The sequence below is a fragment of the Patagioenas fasciata genome, chromosome 5 (assembly GCF_037038585.1).
Source record: "Patagioenas fasciata isolate bPatFas1 chromosome 5, bPatFas1.hap1, whole genome shotgun sequence".
Classification (NCBI taxonomy): Eukaryota; Metazoa; Chordata; class Aves; order Columbiformes; family Columbidae; genus Patagioenas; species Patagioenas fasciata.
Window position 1 is genome coordinate 48827690 of NC_092524.1, and position 12406 is coordinate 48840095.

The 12406-nt window shown below is 39.0% G+C and overlaps 1 protein-coding gene across 47 annotated transcripts in view; it reads left to right on the forward strand.

Annotated features, from left to right (window-relative positions):
• The window catches only part of NRXN3 (neurexin 3), a 1036700-nt gene that overhangs the window by 986660 nt on the left and 37634 nt on the right, over positions 1–12406 (forward strand). For 28 of the 47 annotated variants that reach the window (XR_011739408.1, XM_071809509.1, XM_071809486.1 and 25 more), the window contains one exon: positions 10009–10093. Coding sequence is in view for 45 of the 47 variants with exons in the window: in XM_071809509.1 (XP_071665610.1) it covers positions 10009–10093 (85 nt within the window). In the remaining 2 variants the exon portion in view is untranslated. The remainder of the gene's footprint in view (positions 1–10008; positions 10094–12406) is intronic. The other 19 variants (XR_011739409.1, XM_071809490.1, XM_071809505.1 and 16 more) reach the window with 1 other exon arrangement.

Here is a 12406-nt window from a genome sequence, read left to right on the forward strand (position 1 = left end):
AAATCACAGTGATTACTGGTCACTGCCCAGGGCTGGCTTACCGATCGTGGCCCCTTTGGTGCTGGGAGGGATACTGTGAGCTGATTGTGCCTCCACTGTTGTTTGCTGGGATGGGCTTTTGCAGATTGAGTGCAACCTATTAGGCCATACTGTCACTTGCCATTGGTGATAATATATGAACATGCTCATATTTCCTCTAGGGAAAGATGACTGCTGGGAGAGGGTCTCCCATATCTTACAGTTCTCATTAAGCCTCATTTGTAAGACCTGATGAGGTCCCAGCACTGGATACTATAGCAATAGGAGTACCACTTTAAAAATAGAAGCAGGACTTGTATGGTTTTATTAATAAGCACAGAAATAGAAATGGCGTTAAACTCCATATGTGACTGCCTCTTACTACATAGTAACTTTAGATTTGTTTCTTTTAAATCATGTGTTAGGGGAGAGTGCAATATGGTGTGCAGACTTTGAGGCTTAAGAGATTGTCATTAAAGCTACTGTGCTGTACTTAGTTATTTATTTCTTGCTCAGAGTGATCCAATCAATAACAGAACAAAATCAAATACAACTCCCTCCCCTCCGAGGAAGAAAAGACAAGCTAAATAAAGATGTCCAGGAGAAAATGCCAGCAAACGACATATTGATTTCCAGCAAAGGAGCAAAGTGTAAATGAAAAATATTCTTCTGACACAGTTATTAAGTGCAAGCTAGCACGCAAAGAAAACCCATTTACTCTTACTAGAGGCTGAGTCTTCAAAGGACAGCTGATTCATCTCAGATCATTTGAGTCTCTAACTTTCTGAAACATAGGCTTCCCTTTACTAAATGTAAAGGCTTTTTTTGTACGTAGGCTTTGCTTTGAGAATGTAAAATGTTTACTAAAATTCTGATCATATGTCAAGTAAGCAGAGAAGTTGTTTTCTCCCCATTTTATAGCCATATAAACAGAAGCATGAGGAAAGAAGGCAATTTTCCTGATGTCAGACAGTGAATTTATGACAACATCAGGAATATAAAATCAAGTAATGTGAGGGCTCTGATTCAATGTCCTTAGCAATTTGGACTGGGGCAACTGAAGAAGTTCCTGCTTCCCAGCAGTCTGCTCTGCCATTTTGCTAGTGAGGTAGAGATCGTGTTGGTTTTCAGCAAGTATAGTTCACAACCCAGCAGATTAATAAAATTATTTCTGTGGCAGCTTAACTTAATACATCAGACTGTGTGCATGAGGGGCTAGGGTCCACACCAGCAGTATGCTAAATTCTGGCAATAAGCTGGCTTTTTCCTACATAACTCTGAGAATCTTTGTTCAGCTTTTCTTCCCTGCATCCTACTTGAGGCAGATGCTGAGAAGCAGGGTGAGTTGAAGCCTACGCTGCCCAATGCTTTTGACTGGTTGCCAGTTCTTCTAAGGGGGATCGTGGCACAGGAGAGATCACTCTGAAACTATTTTCAGAGCATTTTCTAGAAGAAATGTCTTCCATTTGAAGATTCTTGGACAAGCACTGGGAAATAACACTTTGTAAACTGATGTGATTTTCAGAAAGTCAGTCTCCTGAGCAGTGCCTGAATTTCAGCAGTTTGTCCTCAGCTCTCACTGATCTCAGGGTGGGAGGTGGTGTGGGTTCAACTGTAATGGCTTCGTTTTTCGAATTAAGCTATTTAGATACTTTAGTTAATGATGGGTACACCTAATGTACCTTTCCTATGGAGTTATCACCTGCATCACCACCATTTGCATAATGGGGGTTATGCTTTAAACAAAGGGCTGATGGTTTCTGTTTCAAGTGACATGTTTTTTTCAGTAAGAAATAAAAATATAGTAGGGAAGGGGGACAAACACTTCGAAATTATGAAAAGGATACTCAGTGTGAAAATTCTTCCTGTGTGATCACTCTGAGAGACACTATACACAGATAATCACTACATTTTATAGACACACAACTTTCATCGTCGAAGTACTACTTTGGAAGCAGGCAAATGCATGTGGAAAGGAGCAGTAGGTTGATAAGAGGGGGGAAAAGGGTCTCCTCTCATGCCAAAGCTGTGTCTTTTGTGTTTAAGGCAAGAAATTATATTTTGCAGTCCAGTTCAAAACTCTTGCAAATCTTGAGGGTTACACTGAATAGTTTGGAAAAGACTTGCCAGCTGATCCTTTACCAGATCAAGATGAAAGGAATACTGTTCTATTGGGAAAGGAAAGAAACAGAAAAGCAAGTGACTCTGTGTGCATATGTAATCAATAAACAACCAATCTAGATTCCTGGAAATTAAATATTATTTGTTTATTTAGCTGCTAAATAGTATGTAATTTCTTTAGGCCAAGAAATAAATTGAAGGGATTTAGAAGGATTTGCTTATCAGCAGAACACCACGTAGCATTACATTCCTTCTGCTTTTGGGAAGGTACACTGAAGTTGGGCTAAGCTGCTGTGGTTCAGTATTTCTCTTTACCATGTCAGGGTGCCTTGAACAACAGATGAATTAATCCTCTTCACTTCTCTTTCTCCCCTCTTTGCCCTCCCTTCTCTCTCTCTCTGCTCACACTACCTCACAACATCATCACCCTTCCCACTGCCAGCAAACAGCAACAAAAGGCAGAAACATGATTTTTCCACATTGTCTTTGCACATCCTAGGGACAGAAGAAAGTCCCTAAAATTGGCATGAAACCTGGTCAAGAACAGTCAGAGTTTACAGTCTTAATGAACTACTGATTCTGTTGAGACAGGCTTTCAGTTTTCAAGGGACTAATTCAGCTTTCAGGGCTCTTTTTAAACATGACTGCCCATGACTCTGGATTGACACACAATTGGGGGGATTATTTTTTACTTTCTCTTACTTAATTGGCTGGTTGTTTAATCTCATCTGCTGTAGTAATGGACAAATGGCTGATTTTGGTAGGGGGTAGTGATGATGTCTACTTAATAATATAATTTGACAGCAAATCAGCTTTTATGTTCAACCAGGAACAAGCAGCCAGGAAATGCACTTTTGCTGGACTACTGTTGAAGGGTACATGCCTGCTGGTTACCTACCAGCTTCCAGCCAGTCAGGGTCCTAGGAACATAAGGACGGCTTTGTTCCCATGGTCCGGACAGGTCTACAGCAATGATACGTACTTGCTCTGAGTACAACTAGCTGGAAGGCTGTGCTGGATAGCTTTACTGGCTGCTTTGGAATGACAGAGAGAAATGCATAATGATGTGTTTATATTACATAGCGATGGAGAGGATGCAAATACTGAATTGATTTGGAGTGAATTAGATTGGACTGAATGCAGATGGGGTGAGTTCTTCCCTACTAGAGTATATATATGAATGATATTCATACCTGAAAGGGATGGCCAAGTGATTAATCTCAGCGCTGGTAAGCTCTAGGATTTCCTTGGGGACATTTCTCCATAGTTAACAACACTATTGAAATTTTTCTTGCTGAATATAATCCTAAATTTTGGGGGGCTTAATTTTATCCTCTGTTTTTTTGAAGCACCCTATATAGTTCACCTTCCTTCTGGAACTTTATTACACCCTTGTGATACCTGTAGACATTTGTCATACGTCCTTGTTAAGTCAAGATCTGATGTTTAATTTTGCTAAGCCTGTCTCATTCATACATCTCTTCAGTTCTTTCATCTTTTCAGTGGCTCTTCTCTGAATTGCCTCCAATTACTCTAAATCTTTTGGCATTGAGTTGTCCAAAACTAAACGTAATGAGCTATGCTTTCTTGCTGCAAATTGTTGTAACCTGGTTGAAATCAATGCCAATTTAAACCAACAGAGGACTTGGCTCTCTTGTTTTCACTCCTCAAATGAGCTATGTGGAGAAAAAAATATTAGTTTCATGTTCTTTGATGCATTGCCTCTGCAGTGGCAGACACAACCTCAGCACCAGTGTGTGGCGGTGCAAAAGGCTTGCACATCTTTGTAGCTGTGTCCCTGCTGTGATAAGAACATACATGATGTAGTATCCAGTGCTAATGAGTTTGAGAGGATTAATACCCGTTAGCCACTGATAGTAGATCCAGGACTGTCCTTCAAAATTTATGCAGTCCCAATTTGCAGCTTCTTTTATAAGACTTCATTATGATTTTAGCAACATTTCTAATATTTTCCCATTGGTATGCAGTATCTGTATGTAGTACCTTGAATTTGTTCAGGCTGAGTCTCTCAAGTCTGCTATACTGTAATGAACTCCAGGGTATTTTGCAAATAAAGATTAAATAGACAGTGAGAAACAAATGTAAGGTGTAGAAAGGACAGATGAAGGATTCCCATTTAATTGAAATACTGTGAACAGAATAAAAGTTCTTTTAAAAGGCCGGTTATCAAAGTACAAAAGGTTGAGTTATTCAAACTAGAAATGACAATGTGACAGACATTTCCTCTGCTTTCTTCTTTTGACAAGGCAGCAAATGCCTCAAGCCTGCTCTTTGCCAAGAAACATCTTGGTTTCTGGAAAACAGAAGAGCATCACTAAAGTTTTGCCATTCAGGGGGACCATTCATACTGTATGCTCTTATGCATAGAAGACAATATGTTGTCTATATTCCATAATAAATTTGAGATATTCAGAATATACAGCAGTATGGGAACAGTGGAGGGAGTCAAGTGGTCAGATCTAAGAAAAGTTTGCTGAGTTTCAGCTCTGTACGTTTTAGGTGTGAGAGACAAGTGCACTGCTCAGATTAATGCAACTGGATTTCACCACTATTGGGAAGAAGTTTGTGCCTGGCATTTTTTGTAGGTCGTATCTCAAGAAGGATTTTAAAATGTGGTTCCTTGGGGCAAAGAGATTAACACTTCTCTCACAACAAAGCAATAAGTGTTGCTTTTCAAATAATGGTATTGAATTGGATGTAATGTGTACAGTGTGCAGAAGAGTTTCAAGCAAAAGGCAAGTAGGAAAAGAAGAGAAAAGCAACAGCCAAGTATGTACTTCTGGAGGAATTTGTCTGCAGGGTTTGAATTTATGGGTCCTTGTCTTTTCTCTCCTACTACAAGTGAGAACTCCATCATTCCTGGGTGTGTTATTTATAATTTCATAAAGCCGTTCTGTGACAGGACTTATTTTACCCAGCATGCTTAATCTTTCTCAAATAATGGTGCACCCAAAGAGCAAGGTGACAAAAAAATTTGCAGTTGGGAAAAGGAAGATTCAGCACCTGCCATTTTGTGTAGAACAAAGGAGCAAAGGTTGTGAATCTGATGCATAAATTAGGGCTTTGGGCACTTGGGAGGATTGAATGGGAATGGAGTCATCTTAAGTAGGTTTTTCCATGCCATCCCAAATTTTCATGTGCTTTACATCCCACACCAGTACGTACAGTGTAATGAGCAGAGATGTAGAACCATCACTGCGGTGAGATTGAAGAGGCCCTTAGAGTGAATAATTAGGAGGAGGTGATTACAGAACTAATAACTCATGGAAAGGAACGGGGAGCCAATTCAGTGAAATTGAAAGAATTTGAAGGTAAATATACCCATAAATCCTGCAGGGTGGACTCAGAGTTTAGCACTTTCTCTTACCCCAGTTTTATTCCAAGGCAATTTCATTAAACACTAGAGAGAGGGAGAGAAAAAATAATAATATAAATGCCATAAAAAATCTTTCAGAGGAAGGAATAAAAAGAGTTCCTGCCAGAAAGAGATTTTATTGAAAGTTATTATAATACGTATCTTTAGTTTTATGGCCTTTAATACAGGGCCAAGTAATTTCAAAGCTGGAATGTTTTAAAAATGAAATACATATTTTAAAATAGTATAGTATGAATTATTATTTTAATATAGAATTTAGCTAATATATTGAATAGAAAAATATTTTCTCTCTCATGTTCTTTCCAATGAAAACACAAACATCATTTTCATCATAGCATGTTTCATTACTATCATGTTGCCTGTACATAAGAATGTCTAGCATTTACCATCTCCAGATCACTAGACAGACACTAAAGAATTAATCTGTTTACCTCTCCTGGGGCCAACAGGTGAGTATAATCAGCCTCATTTCAAAACAAGAGGAAAGGGAACCAGAAGTGAATAGCTAGTTTTCCTTATTGCCTCGCAGTGAGCTGCTGTTTCTGATGAGAAGAAATGGTGTTGATGGAGAGATTTCTGGGGTCACTGCTCACTGGTCTCTCCTCTCTTGTGGAAGCAGCAAGTTTAATAAGCACCCAGTGAAAATTCTTAGCTCCAGGAGGGTTTTGAAAGGTACAGATTCCAGGTATAAGAAATTATGGTCTTCTGGAGGTTTCCTTGAGTTTGTTTCTGTGGCCAGGAATTTGCTGTTGCTTCTCACTGAAACAGCTTTATTCCTCTGGGATGATTCAGATGTTGGTATCTGAGCAGAAGGTGCATGGAAAACCAATATGTGATGAGACTAGAAAATCAGTTAGCGATGAATTGTGATGGAAAGTGCCGAGATTAAAAATATGAGATAGGAAACAGCAAGACAGATTAGTGTACTTATCTTTTCTGTGGTTTCTAAACACCTCATTAATGACCTTGACTTAAGTCTAACACCACTTTTGGAGGTTTTTCTCTTTTTCTAACCCTCATTTTTATACATACAAAATCAGTAACTTGGGACAAACAGCAACCACAGAGCAAGAAAAATTGGAATATCAGGGGAAATAGCATGCAGCGTAGATGGGGAGAAGAGATACTGATACAATCAAGTGTGGAACCAGTCATTAAAAAGTACAGATACAGGTCAGAGTTGGCAGGTTTGGTGAGTATTGCACATCATACATTTGTATTTTGTCTGAGTCCGGCTGGCTGTGTCCTCCATTCAGAACCAACACAAACTGCATGAGGATGCTCTAGAAGGAGATCTAGACTGCATATCTGAGAGTGCAGCACACTATTGTTGCATGTGCTGTCCTTAAGCTGGTTATAAAATGGGAAATTGATCAAGATATACAAGGACCAGGCTCCATGACTTTTCAGCTCCTGCTCAGAACTCATCTTGGCTTCAGGATTCTGTGTCCCTCAACATTCATGATCTGTCCTGCATAAGAGTGGCTGGGAGGCCACAGAGGCACATCTCACCCCTCACCCTGTTGCTGGCCCTGGCCGTACATGGGGCCCCAGGGAGAGGGTCCTAAACAAGACATTGCAAATAGTGATGCTTCTTTGGTCTTCAGTGTTTGTGGCACAGGGTCTTCCCAAGCTGAGTGTGAGGTATTTAACAGCTCTGGATGGATTTGACCAATCACTTCCAAAATGCATCTGAACTTTTACTATCTACCAGTATCCTGTTGAAAGGCATTCCCCAGTTTAGGTAAAAAAAAAAAAAAAAAAAAAGAAAGAAAGAAAGAAGTGTAAAGAAGTATCAGAAGTATCACCTACTTTTTCTTTCTGGGCAGGCTAATTTCTGTATGATTCCAAGTTGCATGAAGCCACAGATATAAGCAAGTGAGTAAGTGGATAGGTATAGCAGTTGATAAGTAGTACCATAGATTGTTACCATTTTTTCTATTCATTTCCTACTTGAAGCAAATTGTCACTGTTCTTCTATGAGACTCTGTATGTGAATTGTCCTATCTTCAACCAAGAGTAAAATCCACATGCTCTAAATTCAATCTGGAAATCAAAACCAATTGCTAGGGTCTTAGCACTATCTGAGCAAGGTCTTCTTGTAGTGATGGATAATTTATTCTTTATTCACAGTGTTATGCTTAACACTCTTATACATGTGCTTTAGACAATTGTAATATAAATCTCCAGTTTTGCTAGCTACATTTCACCTGTTTCTTTTTTTTTTTTTTTTTTTGCAGTATAGTTTTGTTGACTTATTGTGCTAAATTACTTTACAGTGGTGCAATTACAAATTAATATCTTTCTACCCAGGGACAGCTGCATTTCGCTGTTAGAGGATATGATCACTGTTTATAGAAGTTATAAAGTGATTTGATGTCCTTCAAGATAAATAATGTCTTCTAAAGTATATGTGACAGGACCAGACGAATTACAGAAAGCAAATTTATGTTTTGTGGATTCCTCCTTTCTTCACCTCCCACTGAACAGGAGAACTTTTAAAGCCATTTTGTTTTAAGAAAGAAGTCACCAGGATTTCAATAATGTTCTTTCATTTTCTGTGACTGAAAGAAGATGCTAAGAAAATGACCTTAGCATGTCAGGCAGGAAATTGCTTTGTACGTTACCTTCAGTTCCTTTTAATCTTGTCTCCCTGTTGAGGCAAGATTATGGAAGTATTTGAGCATAAAACTACTGCCAGATTGCATCCTGCAAAATGTTGCCAAATGGAAATACCAGGGTAAGACTAAGAAATGCAACTGGGATTCCCTTGCTTCATGACTGTTATTTTAGCAACGCTCTATTTTTATAATTTTTGTTTACAGCCAACTGATCCTATTTTTCTTTCTTGGCTCAATCTAAGCCTCTGAAATCAAGAGTGAAGGAATGCCAGTTTCAGTTTGATCTTTCTGACTGGCTGCTTGGTTCTGTTTTTTTTCTTTAGCTCAAATAGCAACAGAGAAGGGGGAGCACAAGGAACTTCTGGTAGTGGACTGAGGGACTTGCTAGTGTTGGGAACACAGGAAGCTAAAGAAAAGTTTGAGACCGCAGAACAATTATGCAGAGGCAACAGGGAACATGGAGCATGCTGGAGACAGCCATAGCAGCTGTAGAAATGTAAAGAAAAGCTTATTTAAAACTGGAGAGTCTTTGTCAGGAATAAGGATTTGGAAAGCTTCTCATGATGTGAGATTCACAGGAATATTCACATGGATTACTACAGTACAGCATACTGAAGTACAGCTGCCCTACTCCTCAGGGGCTGAGATTTCAGCAATGCTTCCTGTCCAGTGAGGAGCATTTTAGTTGTTTTGTTTCAGGAGTCATCCTGCTGATCCTGCTGCTCAGCAGAATAGGCGGCTCTCTATGAGGAGACGTTGTTAAGGGAGACAATTTCAGCAGAAGCCACAGTTTGAGCTGATGCTGCTGAGCTGGGTTAATTTTGTACTGTGTGCAGGAACATTACAACCTGTGTCCAGAGGCTGCCACACACCCTCCCTAATGGTCTACATTACTAACTCAACTAATTGCAGCAATTACAGGCAGGAGATGCTGCTGGGAAGAGACGCTAGTACACTTCTCTCTAACATGCTGCAGTACATGCTGCTCATTAATTAGACCAGCAGGAAAAAAAAAAAAAAAAATCTCACCAGCTGAAAATGCAAAGGAATGGATTGAAACCTGTAAGGGCCATCAACAGTCACAGTTTGGTTAAAGCTTTTCAGAACCAGACCCTCCAGCCTGTCAGCCCAGCCACAGCCACATCCCTGTTCACTTTGCAAGTAGGCAGGTGAGGCTGCACCTTGGACTTACCTGACTCATGCAGCAGTTCTTCACAGTGTAACAAATAGGTTGCACGGGTATTTACTATCTGGGTAAATACAAAGTATTCTCAGCTGGAGGAGTTCATTAACAGAGCAGAAATTGCCTCTGCCTCAGAGTGATGCATCTAGCAACACAGCAAAGGGCACTGCTAGCTGCCCAGGTGGTGCTTATTATCCGAGTCTATCTTGGATGCTTTGCTATGCAGAAAGCATGTTCAGTCTCTCAGTAGGTGCCTTCTGGCTGGTATTGGTATATATCAAGGAGCCCAGCATGTTCCAACCAGACACAACTCCTCTGGCTGTCAGAGGACAGGCTACCAGCCAGGCAGGTGTTGTAACTGCTGTGTCCATGCAATCCCCTGCTGACCTGAGCAGCCCGGTGGGCACATCGCTCCTCTGCACACCTGAAACACCCAACAGCAGGGGACAAGTGCTGTTCCTTCCACAGGGAATCCAGCTCCATGGAGGGACCATTTACACAGGCATATCTGGAATGCTTGGTACAAGTTAAATATTTTAAAGGTTACAATTCTGAAACATTTTATTTCTAGGATACTTGACAGCCTCTGTAACAGCTTCTTGACTTGCAAGTATCTTATATTTTTTTAATCTGTTCTTTTTTCTTCATTCCTTTCTTTCACATGCCAGACAACAGATGACATCGTTTCATCAGCTGAATGTTCCAGTGATGATGAAGATTTCATTGACTGTGAACCTAGTACAGGTAAGTCAGGTCAGTCTTATTTTGCTTGTGTTCTGATTTCATTTGCAAAAAACAATGCATACATATATTTATATGTGTGTGAATGTATACATATATGGTTATATATGTATATATATGTGTGTATATGTGTGTATATATATACACTTATGTATATATACACTGTATATAAAATAAAAATTCTACAGCCGAGCATCAGATCCCATGGACTTGGCAACAGCAAAACACAGATATGTAGTCACTATTTGGTTAATATAAAATTGTTTACATGGAAAGCCAAGCTTCCTGAAAGTGATCACAGATAATTAATAGTTTAGATGTTTGTAGCAGTTACTTCACTGACACAGTGGGAAAGCAAAAATATCAATGTGGTATGTGACAAATAATAAAGATTTATGAAGTGAGGAGGGCAAATGTTTGGAAAAACAAAAGAAAAACAAAAGTGAAGCAATAATGGGTTATTAGCATTGTTTAACCATGGTTAATTGCTCTGGACTGTGAAAGGATACATTTGTCCATGGGATTTTGAATACAGTTAACATGGTAATGTATTTATACTAATTTTGTTTCCTGTGAACCCAAATAAATTGGGGAGCACCAAAACATAGTCCTAATATAACAAAATTAGTAGTAATTCTTGCCCTGTTATCTGCAGTGATGCTTCAAAATGTATCCATTAAAGAGTCAGAAGGACTGGCCATGTGGAACTGACTCAACTCCTTCCTTTCAGATACATTTTGATAAACTGATGGCTTTTCTTTCTGGTGAGATATATGATGTGATATCCAGCAGGCAACTGCAGTCTATTTTATTTCTTACAGGCTTTTTCAAGTTGTCTTTTTTGAGGCTTGCCATGAGTTAAGCATATCTATAATAGAGAACAGACATCATCGAATTTCTGTGTACATTTAAAAGAAAGAGTTTTGTCAGAATCTTTTGTCCTTAAAAGTGAAACATATAAATAGTTTAGGGTTTGTTTTGTTTTGTTTGTTTTTGCTTTATTTTATTTGGGATGATTTCATTTTCTTTAGGAAAATCCCCAGAAAGCTTTATAAACGTTCTGTTTCTAGTTTCCTGAAGCCATTTGATTAATACAAAAATAACATTAAAATTCACCCAAGGCTAGTGCTTTCATATTTTTTTTCAATTCATCATGCTGTGCCTGCATTTTTTGGTAGAACTTGGTCCTGCACTAACCTGAGACTGGCGCTGCCTTGTAGCTGGGAACTTCCACCCATACTCTTGACATACCTGTGATGGGAAGGCAGTGACACTGTGACTGATGCTAACAGATAGCTCATCCTGCTCCCTTCTCTTTTTTCACAGATGTCTCTGAGTTTTTCAACTTCCCACCTAGCAGAAAACCAGTGTATATAATACTAGATTGTAAAGCCTAAACAGTACAGGTACTAGGATGTTAAGTAAAGGTACTAATGAAGTGCCAGCAGATTCATTATCATGTAAGTGAGGTGTGAGTTTTACAAGACCACACTAAAGGGACTGATGTACCATAACTGATGTGCAAGTGAATGGATAGTAATCAATTATAGTTTCGCTAACTTTTCAAGACTACTTTTTTTTTTTAAATTATTATTCTGATTGCCAAGTATTGCATTTAAAGGAGGAAATGATATCTTTTATTGCATTTAAAGGAGGAAATGATATCTTTATCAGACTCCTCCTCTTGTATATTGCTATCATTTATATTTGCAGATTAATTCAATGGTTATAAATTGTAATAACAATATTTTCATCTGGTGCTGCCAGTAGGAAAAAAAAAACACAGTTTGGGGAGAAATTTGGTAAACCGGGTTTTTAGCATGAAATTTCAGAGTGCTTTAGAGCAACATTTCTAGACTAAAACATACCTCTTTCCTGACACAGTTAGAAATCTAATGCTATAAACAGGTACAAACTGGATTTGTAAAAATGTCTTGCTTTTGAAAATCCTGCTAAGCATTACAGTCAGAAGCTATAAGTGCCTACAGACGTTTGAATATCTGCCATGTAAAATAATATAATTTGTTGAAGGTACTATCCTAAACTGCTACACATTCTTGAAAATTTCACCCAGTATCTTTTCTTTGAACCCCACTCCTCCTCCACAGGATGGTTTTCTGCATGAACCACTGAAATCTGAATCTTTTCTTGGGAGTTACTGTGGCGTTGAGAATGGAAGTTAGCCTGATTAGATGTAAAAAAAAATCCCCTTGATGGTCCTTGCTGATGAAATTTACACTTCCAGATTTTGAGGATTACTGCTCTCAGAGTTACTGGTGTACACACTCACCAGAAGGAAGAGGGATATGCAGATCTTTTTTGCCT